This window comes from Xyrauchen texanus, chromosome 14 (assembly GCF_025860055.1).
Source record: "Xyrauchen texanus isolate HMW12.3.18 chromosome 14, RBS_HiC_50CHRs, whole genome shotgun sequence".
Classification (NCBI taxonomy): Eukaryota; Metazoa; Chordata; class Actinopteri; order Cypriniformes; family Catostomidae; genus Xyrauchen; species Xyrauchen texanus.
In genome coordinates, this window is record NC_068289.1 from 37,603,122 (window position 1) to 37,619,607 (window position 16,486).

The window sequence follows — 16,486 nt, forward strand, 5'->3', positions numbered from 1 at the left end:
GAAAACAGATGCCACACTGAGGTCATAGTGTGTAGAAAAAGAGAGGAACTCAGACCATTACATGAACTCAACCACAGGTTTCCTCATCCGTCATTGTCTAGGAGAGCATTAAAGTGCTGATACAAAAGCAGGAAGTAACACAAAGAGATCCAAGTGCACCCCTAAAAGCTTTTGAAGAAGTGCAACCTTCATCATAAGTAACAGAAACAGCAGCCAGAGCTGAATTACTTCCAGTCATGGAAAATCGACATACTCCAACATCCAGAGGAAGATCAGTTGTAGTTTCACACTAGTTTCACAGTTATAGCTGAGTGGCTTTGCACCCATTTCTAAGACATAGCACTTTCAAACTGGACCCCAGTCTAGCATTATTTAATACAGCCAATCGATAGTTCACTCAAGAATGAATGCTGTTTTTTTTCCCATGGATTATTTATTTATGTTGTTATTCAACTGCAGCGGACAAATCCAGACTGATCTCAAAGGTAGATTTTCTTTAGGTAAAATCGGTTTCTGCTTACCAAAATGTGAAACACTGCCCCGGTGGCCGTAAGTGTTGTTGGGCATATGGGAATGAGTGAGCTCCATTTTCAAGGTGTAATGTCCACAGAAGGGCGCCAAAAGTGAGTTCTGAAGCGAGTTCTTTTCAGCTGTACAGGCTGTAATACAGTGAAGTGGAATGCATATTTTACAAAGTGAACCCCTCAAACCAAACCATAAAGGAGATCAAATGTAATGTAAGAGAGAAAAATGCATCTCCGAATCGCGCTAGTCACTCATTATGGAACCGTGATTACTTCCTGGTGTCAACTTGGGATCTGACCATGGTGCTGATGCAACGTGGTAAGGGGTTACACCTCAGGAGAAGGTAAACGCATTTGAGCCAATGCAAAATGTCTGAGAGGCTGATCCTAGGATACCGGAACATTTTGAAAACAACATGCCGACAGCCCGTGTGATCATGTTGGTCAAATCTTACTTTCCATTCCACATATTTTTACTGGTGCTTTGAGTTCGGTTAAAACATGTTGGAACCAATTGTGTTATGGCGTCAAACCCTTCATTTTTTAATCTGCCTGCAAAGGTGAAGGAGAGCTTTGGAAGAGGGGAACACTATAAGTTAATAACTTACATTTTGGTCTGCTCCTACCACAAAACATTTTTGAGTGAACTATTCCTTTGAAACGGCTTGCTTGGCAACACCTGATTCCTAGAAAATTAAAAAATACTCTGATGATCATTCCTGAGCAGTTCTGAGATTTACAATATCATTGTTATTCTGATGCAACCACTTTTGCGTACTGCTGTCTAGACAATAACCATGTTATATAGACTCAGGACATTCCCTTTAATATAAATTCAGGCTAGAAAGATATTGGATGAATAAGTCAGGATGCAATAAACAACAAATTCAAATTTAAACCACATTATGTAATGAGAAACTTTGCTCTTGAGACTGTCTGCCTACACGTTTTTTCAGAAACCATATGCGCCTCTAGTGTTTGTAAGCTAACTCTTAGCAGCGATGTGTTAAAGTTTGCAAAGTCAGGTGTTAAGAGTTGGGTGCATGGCCCTTCCCTTTACAAACAGGACCCCCAATACCCTCCAATTAATCACCCCACCGAAATCCTGTCCACACCACTAATTGCCTCCCTCCACATCCCTGCAGGACTAGGGTGAAGCAATTTAATGCAGCTCACAGCAATCAATAGCAATTAGGAGCATCCCTGACTAATCCCATTGAACACAGTGTCTTGGGAGATGGCCAGAGAAGACCAAAAATCTTTCATTTGTGTAACCCCTCACAGAAACAAAAAGCAAGAAAACTTGTTTGTTTGAAAGGGCCACCTATTTGACTAGAGGATTAATTGTTTTTTTCCCCCATTCAGCACTTCAGGTTGTTGTTTTTGTATCTAATCAAAATGCACCTCTGCTTCTGTGAAGGCAAAGCTTGCCAGAATCAACTCATTATTCTGTCCTGGACTATATGAATAACATTTGGGTTTTAAACAAAAGTGATCCAAGTAATTAGAATTGCATTTAAAAGTCTGATGAAGATGGATATTTTGAAACCCAAGAGATATCTGAATGGTCTGCAGACGACTTGTGAATCTGTTAAAGATAGGTCACAGATCCGAACAATGGCAAAGATTTTCATAATGTTCTAGCTTTCAGATGGCATAATTTGGCCCAGAAGACAAGAACAAGGACAATTGACTGTGAAAGGCATGCAGATACTGTTTTTCTCCTCAGTTTTGCCATGTGACATCAATCTTGAACAGATAGCAAGGCTCTTTAGTTTTTTCCAATACAAAAGCTTGGTGAAAACAAAGTACATATTCTTTCTCATAATATGCTTGTTGTCACAGTACCTTAAAATCAGTGGTTGATACCAATACAAGTAACATTTCACAATTCTAAATAAAAATGTTAGTACCACAGGGGAATATTCTATTGAACACACTCATTTAAAATGAAAACACTATATTAATACATGTCAATAATAGTATTTTGATAATTAAAATAATAATTGATACATTTTAAATGACATTACAATATTGGCTTTCGATTGTAGAAGGCTTATTAAAACTAAATTTATCGAACCTCTATTGTGAGTGAGTAAATATAACAAATGCATGCTATGGAGTCTATGATACAACATTACCTTGCCTTTCTGGCGACAGAAACAACATATTACAGTTTTTCTCAATCGCTTTGGCTTATTTTTTTAAACGGTTTTAACATTCTCTAAACTGAAAGTGTGCAGTCACAACTATTTTATGGGACATCACAACTCTATTGCATGTCTGCAAAATGGAGTAACTCACCCAAAACATTTAATTCATGCTTCAAAACCTAGTTGTTGTGTCAGTAAATTGGACAATGCCACCATAATGAAGTGTTTTTGTCATCGTGTGAGCCGTATTGGTCAAAATGTTTAGATGTATTTTCCCCATGGCAGTCAACCCTGGAAATGTTTGTTATATATAAAATATATTTTTTCTACTTTTTCATTGACTGCTTACTCTACTATACAAGAATGTCAGTTTTGTCTAGCTGAAATGTTATTGTGCATCACACGGAGCTTATTATATACTTATTAGATAGATCAACAGCAGGTAAAAGTTTACTGGGGAAAGTCAATACTGTACAATACTGTATTACACAGAAAAAGGATGTGCACATTTGTATGTATACAGTACATTTATTTGGTAGCAATGCGTTACATATGAACAGAAAATTCACATTTGCGTGTACATTTTTACACATTTCTTACATGTAAAGACATATATAGTGAACATAAGATTACCACAATGAAAAAACCTTCTATGTCATAGATATTAATGGAATATACATGTATGTCTGACAGATTTTGATAACTGAATGGATCATTTTGCATGTGATGGCTCACACGATGAAAGAATATTTAGAAGTTGTGGAGAGTATGACAATTTCACTGAGAATCAACTCATCAGTTTTGATCAGCATTATTGTGCAAATTGTGGACAATTGTACTTACTATTTTGTACGCATGTTCCAAAACACGTGCAATTTGCTTAAACAATAAAAAATTCAAATCTCGTTTAAACAAGAATCTAACTGTTCAGAGATTTGAACAATGTATTGATAAAACATAATAATCTTTCGAGAACTGAGCCAAAGCAATTGAGACAAACTCTAGGTTGTGCACGCAGACCTCATCACTTGGTGCACAAAACACCATGATGATGACAATCAACAGATAATTTCTTTGATCATGAACAGGTCATTTTGAGAAGAACATGAACTTAAGACTGCACAAAACAAGAATGTACCAAGAACTAACAGCAAAATAAACAATAAAAACGGTGAATCATGCAAGCTCATTTATTATTCAAGCCCATGCATTCTTGGAACACCAGCTTTGAAAAATTATGTAAAATGTACTTATTTAATTTACCAGTGAAATATATTCAAATAGCAAATAAATGTCAACGTTTTCTATTTTAGGATTAACCTTGTACAACCCCGCATCCACATGCGTTGACGTTATATTTTGTCTTTGCTATATATGCAATGCATAATTTAAATGAACAAAAACCTACTGAATACAGTTCACGAGACTATTCTAGACGATCATTAAATGGTAAAATTCAGCAGCACCGAGTCACGTGACACAACAGCATGCCATCGATTTCCTTGAAGCGCTCCTACCGACACAGCGCCAACAAAAGTGCCTCTGGTAAGAAACTTTTTTCATTGAAACACTTTTGGTTGTAATGAGGAGTCTCTAGTTTCGTTTGATGTGCCGCATTAAAAAAAAAATCATTTTACATACATCAGCGTCATGATAAACATGATGTCCACATATATGGAAACAAATTGTCCACATTTAACAAATACCACATTTCCTCAAAAGTAGAAAAAAAAAAACATGTTAGTTATTTTAAATAACATTCAACTAACACATCTGTGGGTCATTTAAACTTAATTTTAATATACATTTTGTTATATTTTATTTTGCTATCACCGTGCAATACAATTCTATTCATTAACATTAGTTAATGCATTGCTATATATTTACTGTTAATTTTCACATTGACAATAAATGGGTTTCATCCAAAAGCTGCAAAATGTTGCTTTCAGAGGCTTTATATGGAATTAGGATGAAAATAAGGTGCATTTTAAACTGTTCGGAGACTATTTAAGATCATCAATCATTCACTAAATAGGGAGCTAGGGAGCATCCTATAGCTTTCTATGCAGCTAAGTGCATTCAATCATAAAATCCCACCAAAAGTTCAGTTTCAAGCTGCAGATAAAGTTTGGACCAATTTTATAATGTAACATTTTATTTTAGCATGGTTGGCAGTGATTGGATGATGCTGGACATTACTTTGAATAATAATTATTTATTCAGCTTTACAGAAAACTAAACTTTTTAGGAAAACTATTTGCTCTAGCATAAAAAAAAACTAAAAACAATTGTGCTTGTTTATTAGGTGCTACTTACAAAACAAAAAGGGAAATGGAAAAATGCACACAGCAGTCACACAGGGGTCTCAGGAGGTTACTACATGATGACACACTGTATGTGTGTAATATATATATATAAAAAGTAAAATAATATTTACTTTCTCTTCCCTTTGTCATATTTATATGACTTCACAAACAGCCTTTTATAATTTCAGATTATTTTAAGGGCGATTTATGTTAACTGTGCTGAAAGTGTATAATTGTTCCATAATCTGTTTTAATATCTGTACAGTTTGGACTACTGTAGAGGTATATGAAAAAAATCAGGCTCGAGTCCAAGATAAGAATTTACTTAACATTTTTAAGTTCATGTTTTAAGTTCATGTTTTATCTTATTCAATGTAGAAAGTACTTAACCACAAATACATTTTTTTGTTTTTCGGTAAAGAGCAGTGAATGCTTTTCTCGACAATATGGTTGTTTGATTCATATTACCGACATAAAAGACAGTTGCACGTCTATTAGGCTTCTTTTACACTGCAAAGTCCAGTGTACAGATCAGATATTTAAATTTTTGTCCCACCTGTTCACAATCCCTAAACAAAAAGAACCTTGCCACTTTTAATACCTTGCCAAGACAGGCATTTTGTGAAAGTGTGTGTTTGGCCATTCACGCGTTCAGCTGCATGATCACAAGGCGCAAGCGCTTGTCGTACAGCACATGAGCAAATACACATGCAAGCAAGATAGACAGCACACAGATACTGAATTTTGAGTCGGTACACAGAAAGATTGTTAACATTAAAAAATATATATTTTTGTATTGACTAGTATAGACTTTCTGATGTTGTTATTCTAAGTTTTCTAAAAGTGAAAGAGGTGGGGGAAAAAAAAAAACACCTCATTCTCTAGGACATAAAAAGTTTTATTTTATGTAATTTAGGTGCAAGAAAGCAAAGCAAGGACATGATCTAGGATTCTGGCACAGGCAGAAGTTGAAAGGCACTGATGCAGTCCAGAAGCCAGGTGGAGGGAGCCGACCAGACCTTACCCATCCGAACACGCTTGGGTTTGTAAGAGCTCTGAGGTTCATATAAGATATACTGGGTGCAGAGGGTCTGGTCTGAATGAGGCTGGGCGTGGTAAGCTGCTGCACTCAGGGTTTGAGTGACATCACTGTCAGGTTTGGGCTGACGGCTCAGAAGGTGACCGCCTCCCTCCTTCACCAACTGCAGCAACTCATGTTTAGGGGGCTTGTGGAAGGAACCCAGTAAGTAGAAGAAACATCCATCAAAGAGTGGAGGCAGCTGAGGACATAGAAGCATATGAGAAGATGAGAGCAATTCAATAGGCAACGCATCGATGAAGAATCACCAGACAACTGGCATGTGTGCTAACTAATTCATAAGTTACAAAGACAAAGCCACAAAAACAACGCCTCACAACTTAAATAGGACCTACAGAACTTTTGAAGGGTTCCTATACTTTGACAATTACTTGAAAAATAACTGCACACCTAAGAACATCTGTGAACCAATCAGACGCAAGCATTTAACACTTTGCTAATTCACTTTGCTAAATTATTTCAAAGAGCCATGCAGGCTACCATAACAAAATAACCAATTAAAACAAAGACATTGGTTAAGTACATAAGAAAGAATGACAAACAATGTCCATTATATCCTAAATTTCAATTGAAAAGTGTCCTTGAGCTCTCTCTCTTTCATTCTCATATCTCTCTCACACGCGCACACACATGCATGCACCAAAATAACTATATAAACAATGACACTTGTTAAAGTAAATCGATTAAGACCTAGACATGCTCACGCACATTCATACATACGTCACCAGCATTTCAGAAGGGTTGAAAACGTCTCGGTTACTGACGTAACCTCCGTTCCCTGATGGAGGGAACGAGACGTTGTGTCGCTGAGTTGACACTAGGGGTCGCTCTTGCGGAGCACGGCCATCTCTGATTTTGAGAAAAGGCCAATGAGAATTGCCGTGTGGAATTTGCATGCCACTCCCCCGGACATACGGGTATAAAAGGAGTGACGCTGCAAATACACATCAGGTATCGCATTGAGGAGCCGAGCCAAAGACCCGGCGCTTTTAGCGGATGGTTCAGTATTGTGGCTAACGGGAACACAACGTCTCGTTCCCTCCATCAGGGAACGGAGGTTACGTCAGTAACCGAGACGTTCCCCGTCTGTCACTCGACGTTGTGTCGCTGAGTTGACACTAGGGGTCCCATGGAAAACGCCACAGAGCTGAACCGAGTTACGCAGACAAGCGGTGTGAGACAGGCAAACCTCCGTGTGCCTCGTAGCCAGTGCAGCAAGCCGTCGCATAACTACCCCCAACACACTGGCAGGCATGAAGCGGTCCCCTGCACCTAGGGGGAACAGCTAACTGCTCAGAAGTATAAGGACTGGCTGGCCCAGCCGGGGCCTTCTCTCTATTTTCTCCCCTGTAAAAGAAACGCAATCGTTCGGCTGGGGGCCAAATATAAATGGTCCAAGCTGGGGGGTGTCCCTCCAAAGAGGACGACACCGCGGAGACCACACCCGGCCCCGAGGGGGGGGGTTTACGTGGAATACACACACGGTCTTACCGGCTAACAGCGGAAGCACATCGTGTGGAACGGCGCCGTGGTAGACCCTACCCAAAGGTGGGGAGGGGTTACTACAAACACGGCGACCCAGGGCAGAGGGCCCTCTGTCCAAGGAAGACGCGGTTTGCCGGTAGGGAAACCATTTTGCGGGATATACATCACACGGGGTTGCCGAAGGGGGCAACCAGCACATGTGGAGCACTTACCTCAGTACGGGGGCCTAGTGACGGCCGTACCGGGGCGGCAGTGAGCCTCTCCGAAGACTCGACAGCCGCTAGGCTAGGGAGGAAGAACGTCCAGGGTTCACACTTCCTGCGAACGCAACTAGGGAAAAGAGCGCACGTCTTCACCTCAAGGGAGGGGAAAGGCGCTATGCACAAGCGATACACCCGGCCAGCTGACCCGAACTTACCTGTTTGTGTCACCTGATAACACACGGGACGAAACTAGCTCAACCTTGAGGTTATAGAACCTTGCAAAGGTGTTAGGTGTTGCCCAACCCGCAGCTCTACATATGTCTGCTAGAGAGGCGCCATGGGACAACGCCCATGAAGCCGCAACGCCCCTGGTAGAATGGGCTCGTAGGCCAGCAGGGGGCGGCACATGCTGGGCATGGTATGCCATCGTGATGGCATCGATGGCCTCCTCTGTTTGGAGACAGCGCTTCCTTTCCGCTGTCCGCCAAAGCAAACAAAGAGCTGCTCGGAGCTTCTAAAGCTCTGCGTGCGGTCCAAGTAGATGCGAAGAGCACGCACCGGACACAGCAACGTAAAGGTTGGGTCTGCCTCCTCCAGGGGCAGCGCTTGCAGGTTTCACCACTTGAGCCCTAAAGGGGGTCGAGGTAACCTTGGGCACATAGCCCGGTCGGGGTCTCAGGATGACGTGAGAGTAAGCCGGACCGAACTCTAGGCACAGTTCGCTAACAGAGAACGCCTGCAGGTCCCCTACCCTCTTGATGGAGGTGAGCGCCGTTAGGAGGGCGGTCTTCAGAGAGAGCGCCTTTAGCTCTGCTGACTCAAGGGGCTTGAAGGGAGCTCCCCGAAGGCCCCGAAGGACCACAGAGAGGTCCCACGAGGGAACGAGGTGCGGCCTGGGGGGGGGGTTTAACCTCCTCGCGCCTCTCAGGAACCTGATGATCAAATCGTGCTTCCCTAAATACTTACCTTCCACTGCATCGTGATGTGCCGATATAGCGGCTACATACACCTTCAAGGTGGAGGGGGACAGCCGTCCCTCCAACCTTTCCTGCAGAAAGGAAAGCACTGATCCAACTGCGCATCTCTGGGGGTCTTCACCACGGGAAGAGCACCACTGAGCAAACAGACGCCACTTCAGGTCGTTGAGGGAGCTCTCGCCTGAGTGATAGTGTCTACCACCGCTGGTGGTAGGCCACCTAAGTCTACCGCGTCCCGTCCAAGGGCCAGACATGGAGATTCCAGAGGTCTAGTCGCGGGTGCCAGATGGTGCCCTGACCCTGAGAAAGAAGGTCATAAAAAAATGTGGGTACCGCAGCCCGTTGGGCGTGCGGTGAAATAAATTTCAAAAGGAAATAAGGATTCTCCACCCGCCCCTCCGGCGGGGGAGTGGTCTGCTTACCAGCTCCCGAAGTGCAGTTCCCTGAGTCCCAGGGCTGCCCGTCTCAGGGGCGCTTCGAAGCCTTCTTAGGGTTCTTGGCTGCCGGCCGTGAGGCGGGGGGCATCGCCGTCCTGCGGGTAGCTCCGCACCGGGGCCGGCCCCGAGGGGCGGGCTGTGGCGGGGCTGGTGTTGGTACCGCAGGGGGACGCGCTGGGCGACGAGCAGACGGGGTGCGGGGCCTGTAGCTCCGCCTGGGCAGGATGTGCTGTATAGCCTCCGTCTGCCTCCTTACCGTTGTGAACTGCCAGGCGAAGTCCCCAACGGTGTCGCCAAACAGCCCAACCTGGGAGATGGGGGCGTCAAGGAAACGTACCTTGTCAGCCTCTCGCGACTCGACCAGGTTGAGCCATAGGTGGCGCTCCTGGACCACCAAGGTGGACATCGCCTGCCCGAGAGCCCGCGCCGTGACCTTCGTTGCCCGGAGGGCGAAGTCGGTCGCCGAACGCAGATCCTGCATTAGACCCGGGTCAGGACTACCCTCGTGTAGTTCTCTAAGTGCCTTGGCTTGGTGCACCTGCAGGAGTGCCATGGCATGTAAGGCGGAGGCGGCGTGTCCAGCAGCGCTGTAGGCTTTAGCCGTCAGAGACAACGTCAGCCTACAGGCCCTGGACGGAAGCGTCGGGCGGTTCCGCCAGGTGGAGGCGTTTTGCGGGCATAAGTGCACCGCAACCGCTTGGTCCACCTGGGGAATCGCCATGTAGCCCCTTGCCGTCCCGCCGTCGAGGGTAGTGAGAGCGGAGGAGCTTACCGCTTCAGCGTCGCGGGCTGTGAAAGCGCGCGCCACGCAGCGTAAGCTCCTCATGCACCTCCGGGAAGAAAGGAACGGGGGCGGAGCGTGGCCGTAAGCGACGCTCCGGCCCCAGGAACCAATCATCGAGCCGCGAGGGTTCGGGGGGGCGGAGGATTCCACTCCAGCCCGACACTCGCGGCTGCCCTGGCAAGCATGGCTGTCAGCTCTGCGCCAGCCTGCGACTGAGTCACCGCACCCGAGTGCGAGGCGCGACCGCAGCGTAGCCATGGGCATGCTCTCGCAGTGAGAGCATGAACCATCCACGAACGCCGACTCTGCGTGGGTAGCACCCAGGCACAAGAGGCAACGATCGTGGCCATCAGACGGGGAGAGAGAACGACCGCAACCAGGAAACACACACAAACGGAAAGACATCTTGAAAAAGACGCTTCACCGTTTGTGCCACTCTTTAATGTTTTTATATATATATATATATATATATATATATATATATATATATAGTATAAATGTATATATAAACGAAGTATATTCACTACGTAACTCTTTTATCAGCTGCTGAAGCGCCCAGGGTGTATGCTCAGCACTACGTAGTATGCGAGGGGGAGGACCGCTGAAAAGCGCCGTAAAGCCAACAGCTTGCAGAGATGACTGGAACAGCAGAGGAATTCAGCTCTATGACTGCTCTCTCGGCTCTGAAAAAGATATCTGATGTGTATTTGCAGCGTCACTCCTTTTATACCCGTATGTCCCGGGGAGTGGCATGCAAATTCCACACGCCAATTCTCAATGGCCTTTTCTCAAAATCAGAGATGGCCGTGCCCCGCAAGAGCGACCCCTAGTGTCAACTCAGCGACACAACGTCGACTGAGTGACAGACGGGGAACAGTTGTTAAGGTTTACATCAGAATTATGGCGACACTCGCTGCTGCTGAGATGTGCTAAAACTTACACTTGTGGCCAAAAGTTTGGAATAATGTACAGATTTTGCTGTTTTGCAAGGAAATTGGTACTTTAATTCACCGAAGTGCCATTCAATTGATCACAAAGTGTAGTCAGGACATTACTGATGTAAAAAACAGCACCATCACTATTTGAAGAAAGTCATTTTTTATCAAATTTAGACATTTCCATTTGCCATCACTCCAACACCTTATCCTTGAGTAATCATGCTAAATTGATAATTTGATACTAGAAAATCACTTGCCATTATATCAAACACTGCTGAAAGTTATTTGGTTTGTTAACTGAAGCTTAACATGGTCTTTGTGTTTGTTTTTGAGTTGCAACAGTATGCAATAGACTGGCATGTCTTAAGGTCAATATTAGGTAAAAAATGGCAAAGAATAAACAGTTTTCTCTAGAAACTCGTCAGCCAATCATTGTTTTGAGGAATGAAGGCTATAGCATGCTTAAAATTGTCAAAAAACAGAAGATTTTATACATAAAAGGTGTACACTACAGTCTTCAAAGACAAAGGACAACTGGCTCTAACAAGGACAGAAAGAGATGTGGAAGGCCCAGATGCACAACTAAACAAGAGGATAGTACATCATAGTCTCTATATAAATAGACGCCTCACATGTCCTCAGCTGACAGCTTCATTGAATTCTAGATGCTCCACACCAGTTTCATGTACAACAGTAAAGAGGACTTAGGGGTGCAGGCCTTGTGGGAAGAATTGCAAAGGAAAAGCCACTTTTGAAATTAAAGATTAGAGTGGACAAAGAAACACAGACAAAAGGACAACAGATATTTGGAAAAGTGTGTTATGGATCTTAACCCCATTGAGCTTTTGTGGAATCAGCTAGACTGTAAGGTGCATGAGAAGTGAGACAACAAGACAGCCACATCTATGGCAAGTGCTACAGGAAGCGTGCGGTGAAATGTCACCTGAGTATCTGGACAAACGGGCAGCTATAATGCCAAAGATCTGCAAAGCTGACATTGCTGCACAGGGAGGATTTTTTGTTTAGAGCACTTTGAAGTTTTCAAATTGTAATAGTAATTTTTCACATTATGTCCCAACTATACTTTGTGAACAGCTGAATGCCCTTTGGTGAATAAAAGTACAAATTTCATCCCATAAGAGCAAAATCTGTACATCATTCCAATTTTTGGCCACTTGTGTAGATCTTAGCAAATTTGAAGCGATATTACTTCTGATAAGAGCTGCAACAAATAAAGGTAATACCACTGGTGTTTTATCAGTTTCTGAGCTTCTCTCTTTCGATACTTCAAAATCAACTCTCACACAAACTCTCAGACACACGCACTAACTTTTAACTTCAGTGAATGCTCCAGAAAAGCAGCGCAAGCCTGAATCCTCTGTTGCTAGTTCTGAAGTGATGTCTTCGAACAAGCAGAAGGCTTGAGCTTTATCAGAGCAAGATGCTGAATCCGTGGTGAAAAGTAGTTCCATTCAAAAGAGTGTTTTAGGGACGAAAACCAGAAAATGTCTTACGATTAAACCCTGAACAATGTACTAAGGTTTAGTAACCATGGTTATATACACACACACATACACATCACACATACACATACACATACACATACATACACACATACACATATACACACATACACACACACACACACACACACACACACACACACACACACACACACACACACACACACACACACACACACACACACACATCACACACACACACAAATATTCCATATATATATATATATAAAACACTCAGCAAAAAAGAAACGTCCCTTTTTCAGGACACTGTATTTTAAAGATAATTTTGTAAAAATCCAAATAACTTTTCAGGTCTTTATTGTAAAAAGTTTAAACAATGTTTTCCATGAACCATAAACTATTAATGAACATGCACCTGTGGAACGGTCATTAAGACACTAACAGCTTACAGATGGTAGGCAATCAATGTCACTAAAGAGACCTTTCTACTGACTGAAAAACACCAAAAGAAAGATGCCCATGGTCCCTGCTCATCTGCGTGAACGTGCCTTAGGAATGCTGCATGGAGGCATGAGGACTGCAGATATGGCCAGGGCAATAAATTGCAATTTCCGTACTGTAAGGCACCTAAGACAGCACTACAGGGAGACAGGAAGGACAGCTGATCATACCAGCGGGATAGGTACAGGATAACAACTGCCCGAGTTACACCAGGAACGCACAATCCCTCCATCAGTGCTCAAACTGCCCGCAAAAGGATGAGAGAGGCTGGACGGAGGGCTTGTAGGCCTGTTGTAAGGCAGGTCCTTTTCCAGACATCAACGGCAACAATGTCGCCTATGGGCACAAACCCACCATCGCTGGACCAGACAGGAATGGCAAAAATTGCTCTTCATTGACGAGTTGCGGTTTTGTCTCACCAGGGGTGATGGTCGGACTCAAATTTATCATCGAAGGAATGAGCGTTACACCGAGGCCTGTACTCCGGAGCGGGATCAATTTGGAGGTGGATGGTCCGTCATGGTCTGGGGCGTTGTGTCACAGCATCATCGGACTGAGCTTGTTGTCATTGCAGGCAATCTCAACGCTGTGCATTACAAGGAAGACATCCTCCTCCCTCACGTGGTACCCTTCCTGCTGGCTCATCCTGCCATTACCCTCCAGCATGACAATGCCACTAGCCATACTGCTCGTTCTATGCATGATTTCCTGCAAGACAGGAATGTCAGTGTTCTGCCATGGCCAACGAATAGCCTGGATCTCAATCCCATTGAGCACATCTGGGACCTGTTGGATCGCAGGGTGAGAGCTAGGGCCATTCCCCCCAGAAATGTCCAGGAACTTGCAAGTGCCTTGGTGTATGAGTGGGGTAACATCTCACAGCAAGAACTTGCAAAACTCGTGCAGTCTATGAGGAGGAGATGCACTGCAGTACTTAATGCACCAGATACTGATGGTTACTTTTGATTTTGACCCCCCATTTGTTTAGGGACACATTATTACATTTCTGTTAGTCACATGTCTGTGAAATTTGTTCAGTTTATGTCTTAGTTGTTGAGTCTTATGTTCATACAAATATATACACATGTTAAGTTTGCTGAAAATTAAAGCAGTTTTCTTTTTTTGCTGAGTAGTTTATATATACATATTATTGTTATTTATCAATAGGTTATTTTGTGAGCCTTCTTAGTAATCGGAGCAGAACACCAAGCTTGACTGTTTTGTTGCACTGAATTTGAGCTGCACATCATGGCCTAGGGAGGTCACCAATGCCCTATATTGTCAAACAATGCACAGTCTCCTTAGAAAGTTAAAAGTATGTCGCCTCCCATTGAATCCCCAGTCCTCAGGGAAGTGTGTGATTTTCTAAACAAGCCACAATCCAAAGTGCAGCCAGTAATAAAAGCCAAGCAAGCCTGAGGAGAGCAGATCAACATAGAAGATTGACAATGAGAGACCATTAAATGAGCGGGACCAGCAGAGGATTTCACTCAGCCATTATTCCTCCTCTCTGGAGAGGAAAATGTGTCAATAGTTGTTAGGCACTCCACATGTCGGCCTGTCACTCACCAGGCTACCTCTGTTCACACGGGCCCGCAGGGAGCCTTCACCTGCCTCGTACTCGCCCTCACCGGCCCAGCTGCCTGCCTGAAGGCTACAGCTCACCCCTGGAAGAAAGATCGAGAAGGAGAGAGTAAAAAAGATAGAAGGAACAGATAAATCTCAACCTTAACACCATTTTAAAAGAATAGTTGAACAAAACAAGTATCAATCAAGTATGCCGTTTTTTTTTCCGTGGACTTCAAAATGATATATTTTTATGCTTTTTGCAGCTTATTTCCATACAACAATAGTCCATAGGGAATATGACAGTCAAGATCCAAAAAGGACAAAAATTAAATGTTATTAACTGATAATCTTCCCTCTGCTGATGCTCGGAGGTCTCATTCATGTTTGCACTCAGATTCAAAAATGGTGCGTTAACATTTCAGACCAGGTTGATGTCATTGACGCCAATGCTCTATTGCTTTTCATGTGTGTTGTAACCGAATGCAATGATCCAGTTGATATACAGTACATGAAATGGGAAATTAGTTTTGAGAGCTGCAGTAGAGGGACATTTTTAAAAGGATAGAACAACCTAAATTGTAGTCTGTTCTTAACCAAAAAAACTACCGTATGACATCAGAAGGCACAGAATATAGTAGACAAATTTTATGGACTACTTTTAAAGGTTTTTTAACCCTCCTATTGCGTTCAGAATCTGCATTTACCTGTTGCTTCGAGGGTCAATTTTGACCCAGGTGGAATTCAAGCCTATAAATCATTTATAACCCAATGGTTTTCATCTAAAACTATAATGCAAGTCATTAATAGGTTCTTAAATGTTCAGACATGTCAAAAGATTTGTATTTTTGGCATGTTAACTGGCAAATATAAAAGTTATTAATTACTAAAAAGATAAGGGAGCATGAAGGTTATCCATAAGACTCAAGTAGTTTCATCCATGAACAGACCAGAATGTACCTTTTTCTTGCCATCTGCAGTCTCCTCGGAGCTTGAAGCATGTGCACAGCGAGTATACATGAGCAGAGCACGTTTCTAACCTAAAACTGATTGTGTCGCTTCAGAAGACATGGATTTAACCAAATGAGTCTCATAAATTATCTTTATGCTGCCCAAGTGTGTTTTTGGACCCCACTGACTTGATCGACATATTCACATCATATCTTCATCAAAATATCTAAGTTCTGCAGAAGAAAGAAAGTCAAACCAGTTTGAGACAGATTAGGGGGAAGACAATTATGAGAGAATTATCCTTTTTGGATGAGCTAGAGGCATCAAGGATCTTTGGGTGAAAGGTTGAAAACAATCTTTTTGTTCATTTTTGTCAGGTAAAATGCTTCACAATTGGTCTTGAAGCACAATATACACAGTACTACACAAGCCTTTCCTTGCTGAACTTGTTTACAACAATTTGATAGCGTTCTACTTGGTTTGCCCTAGTTGTGTCTCTGTCTGAAATGGTCGCCTCTTGACTAAAGAGCTCTGTATGAGATGGCAGCTATTGTCTGCTGTTCTTTTGAGGATGATGCCAGAAAAAGGACAAGGGGAACAAATGGGCATATTGTAAAGGGTGTCTAAATATATATGAACCAGCTTTAAGAGCTGGGTAAAGATGTTACCTTGATCTGATTGTTTCCCCAACCAAAAGGCTTTTGTTGTTAAACAAGATTATAATAGTTATGCATTTTCAATACTTTTAATTTCAGTTTAGCTTTTACAATTTTAGGTTTTGTTTCTGTTCAATTGGAAATTGTAGTAAAAGGATAAGTTGAGTGAAAAGTAATTAAAGTCTAAAATAAGCAAGACCTTTTGACATAGCTAGAAGACAAGAAAAACAATGCTTGTTTAATTTTGGTTATTTAAAAAAAAAAAAAAAAAAAAAGCTGTTTTTAGTTTAATTTTTTACATTCTGTGTTCACTATTTTACTTTGGTCTAAAAAAAAAAAAAATCAGTAGTTTTGTTTTAGCCTTTATTTTAATACTATTTTCATAACGTTTGAAAATAAAATACCTTTAAAGGGAAAGTGTA

General features: G+C 42.7%; 1 protein-coding gene across 1 annotated transcript in view; it reads right to left on the bottom strand.

Annotated features, from left to right (window-relative positions):
• Window positions 1–4,706: 4,706 nt before the first annotated feature.
• bard1 (BRCA1 associated RING domain 1) overlaps window positions 4,707–16,486 on the bottom strand; it is a 30,355-nt gene continuing 18,575 nt past the window's right edge. Inside the window, exons 10-11 of the mRNA XM_052142947.1 lie at window positions 14,461–14,558; window positions 4,707–6,263 (exon numbers count right to left, since the gene is read on the bottom strand). Coding sequence (XP_051998907.1) covers window positions 5,928–6,263; window positions 14,461–14,558 — 434 coding nt within the window. The 3' untranslated portion in view covers window positions 4,707–5,927. The remainder of the gene's footprint in view (window positions 6,264–14,460; window positions 14,559–16,486) is intronic.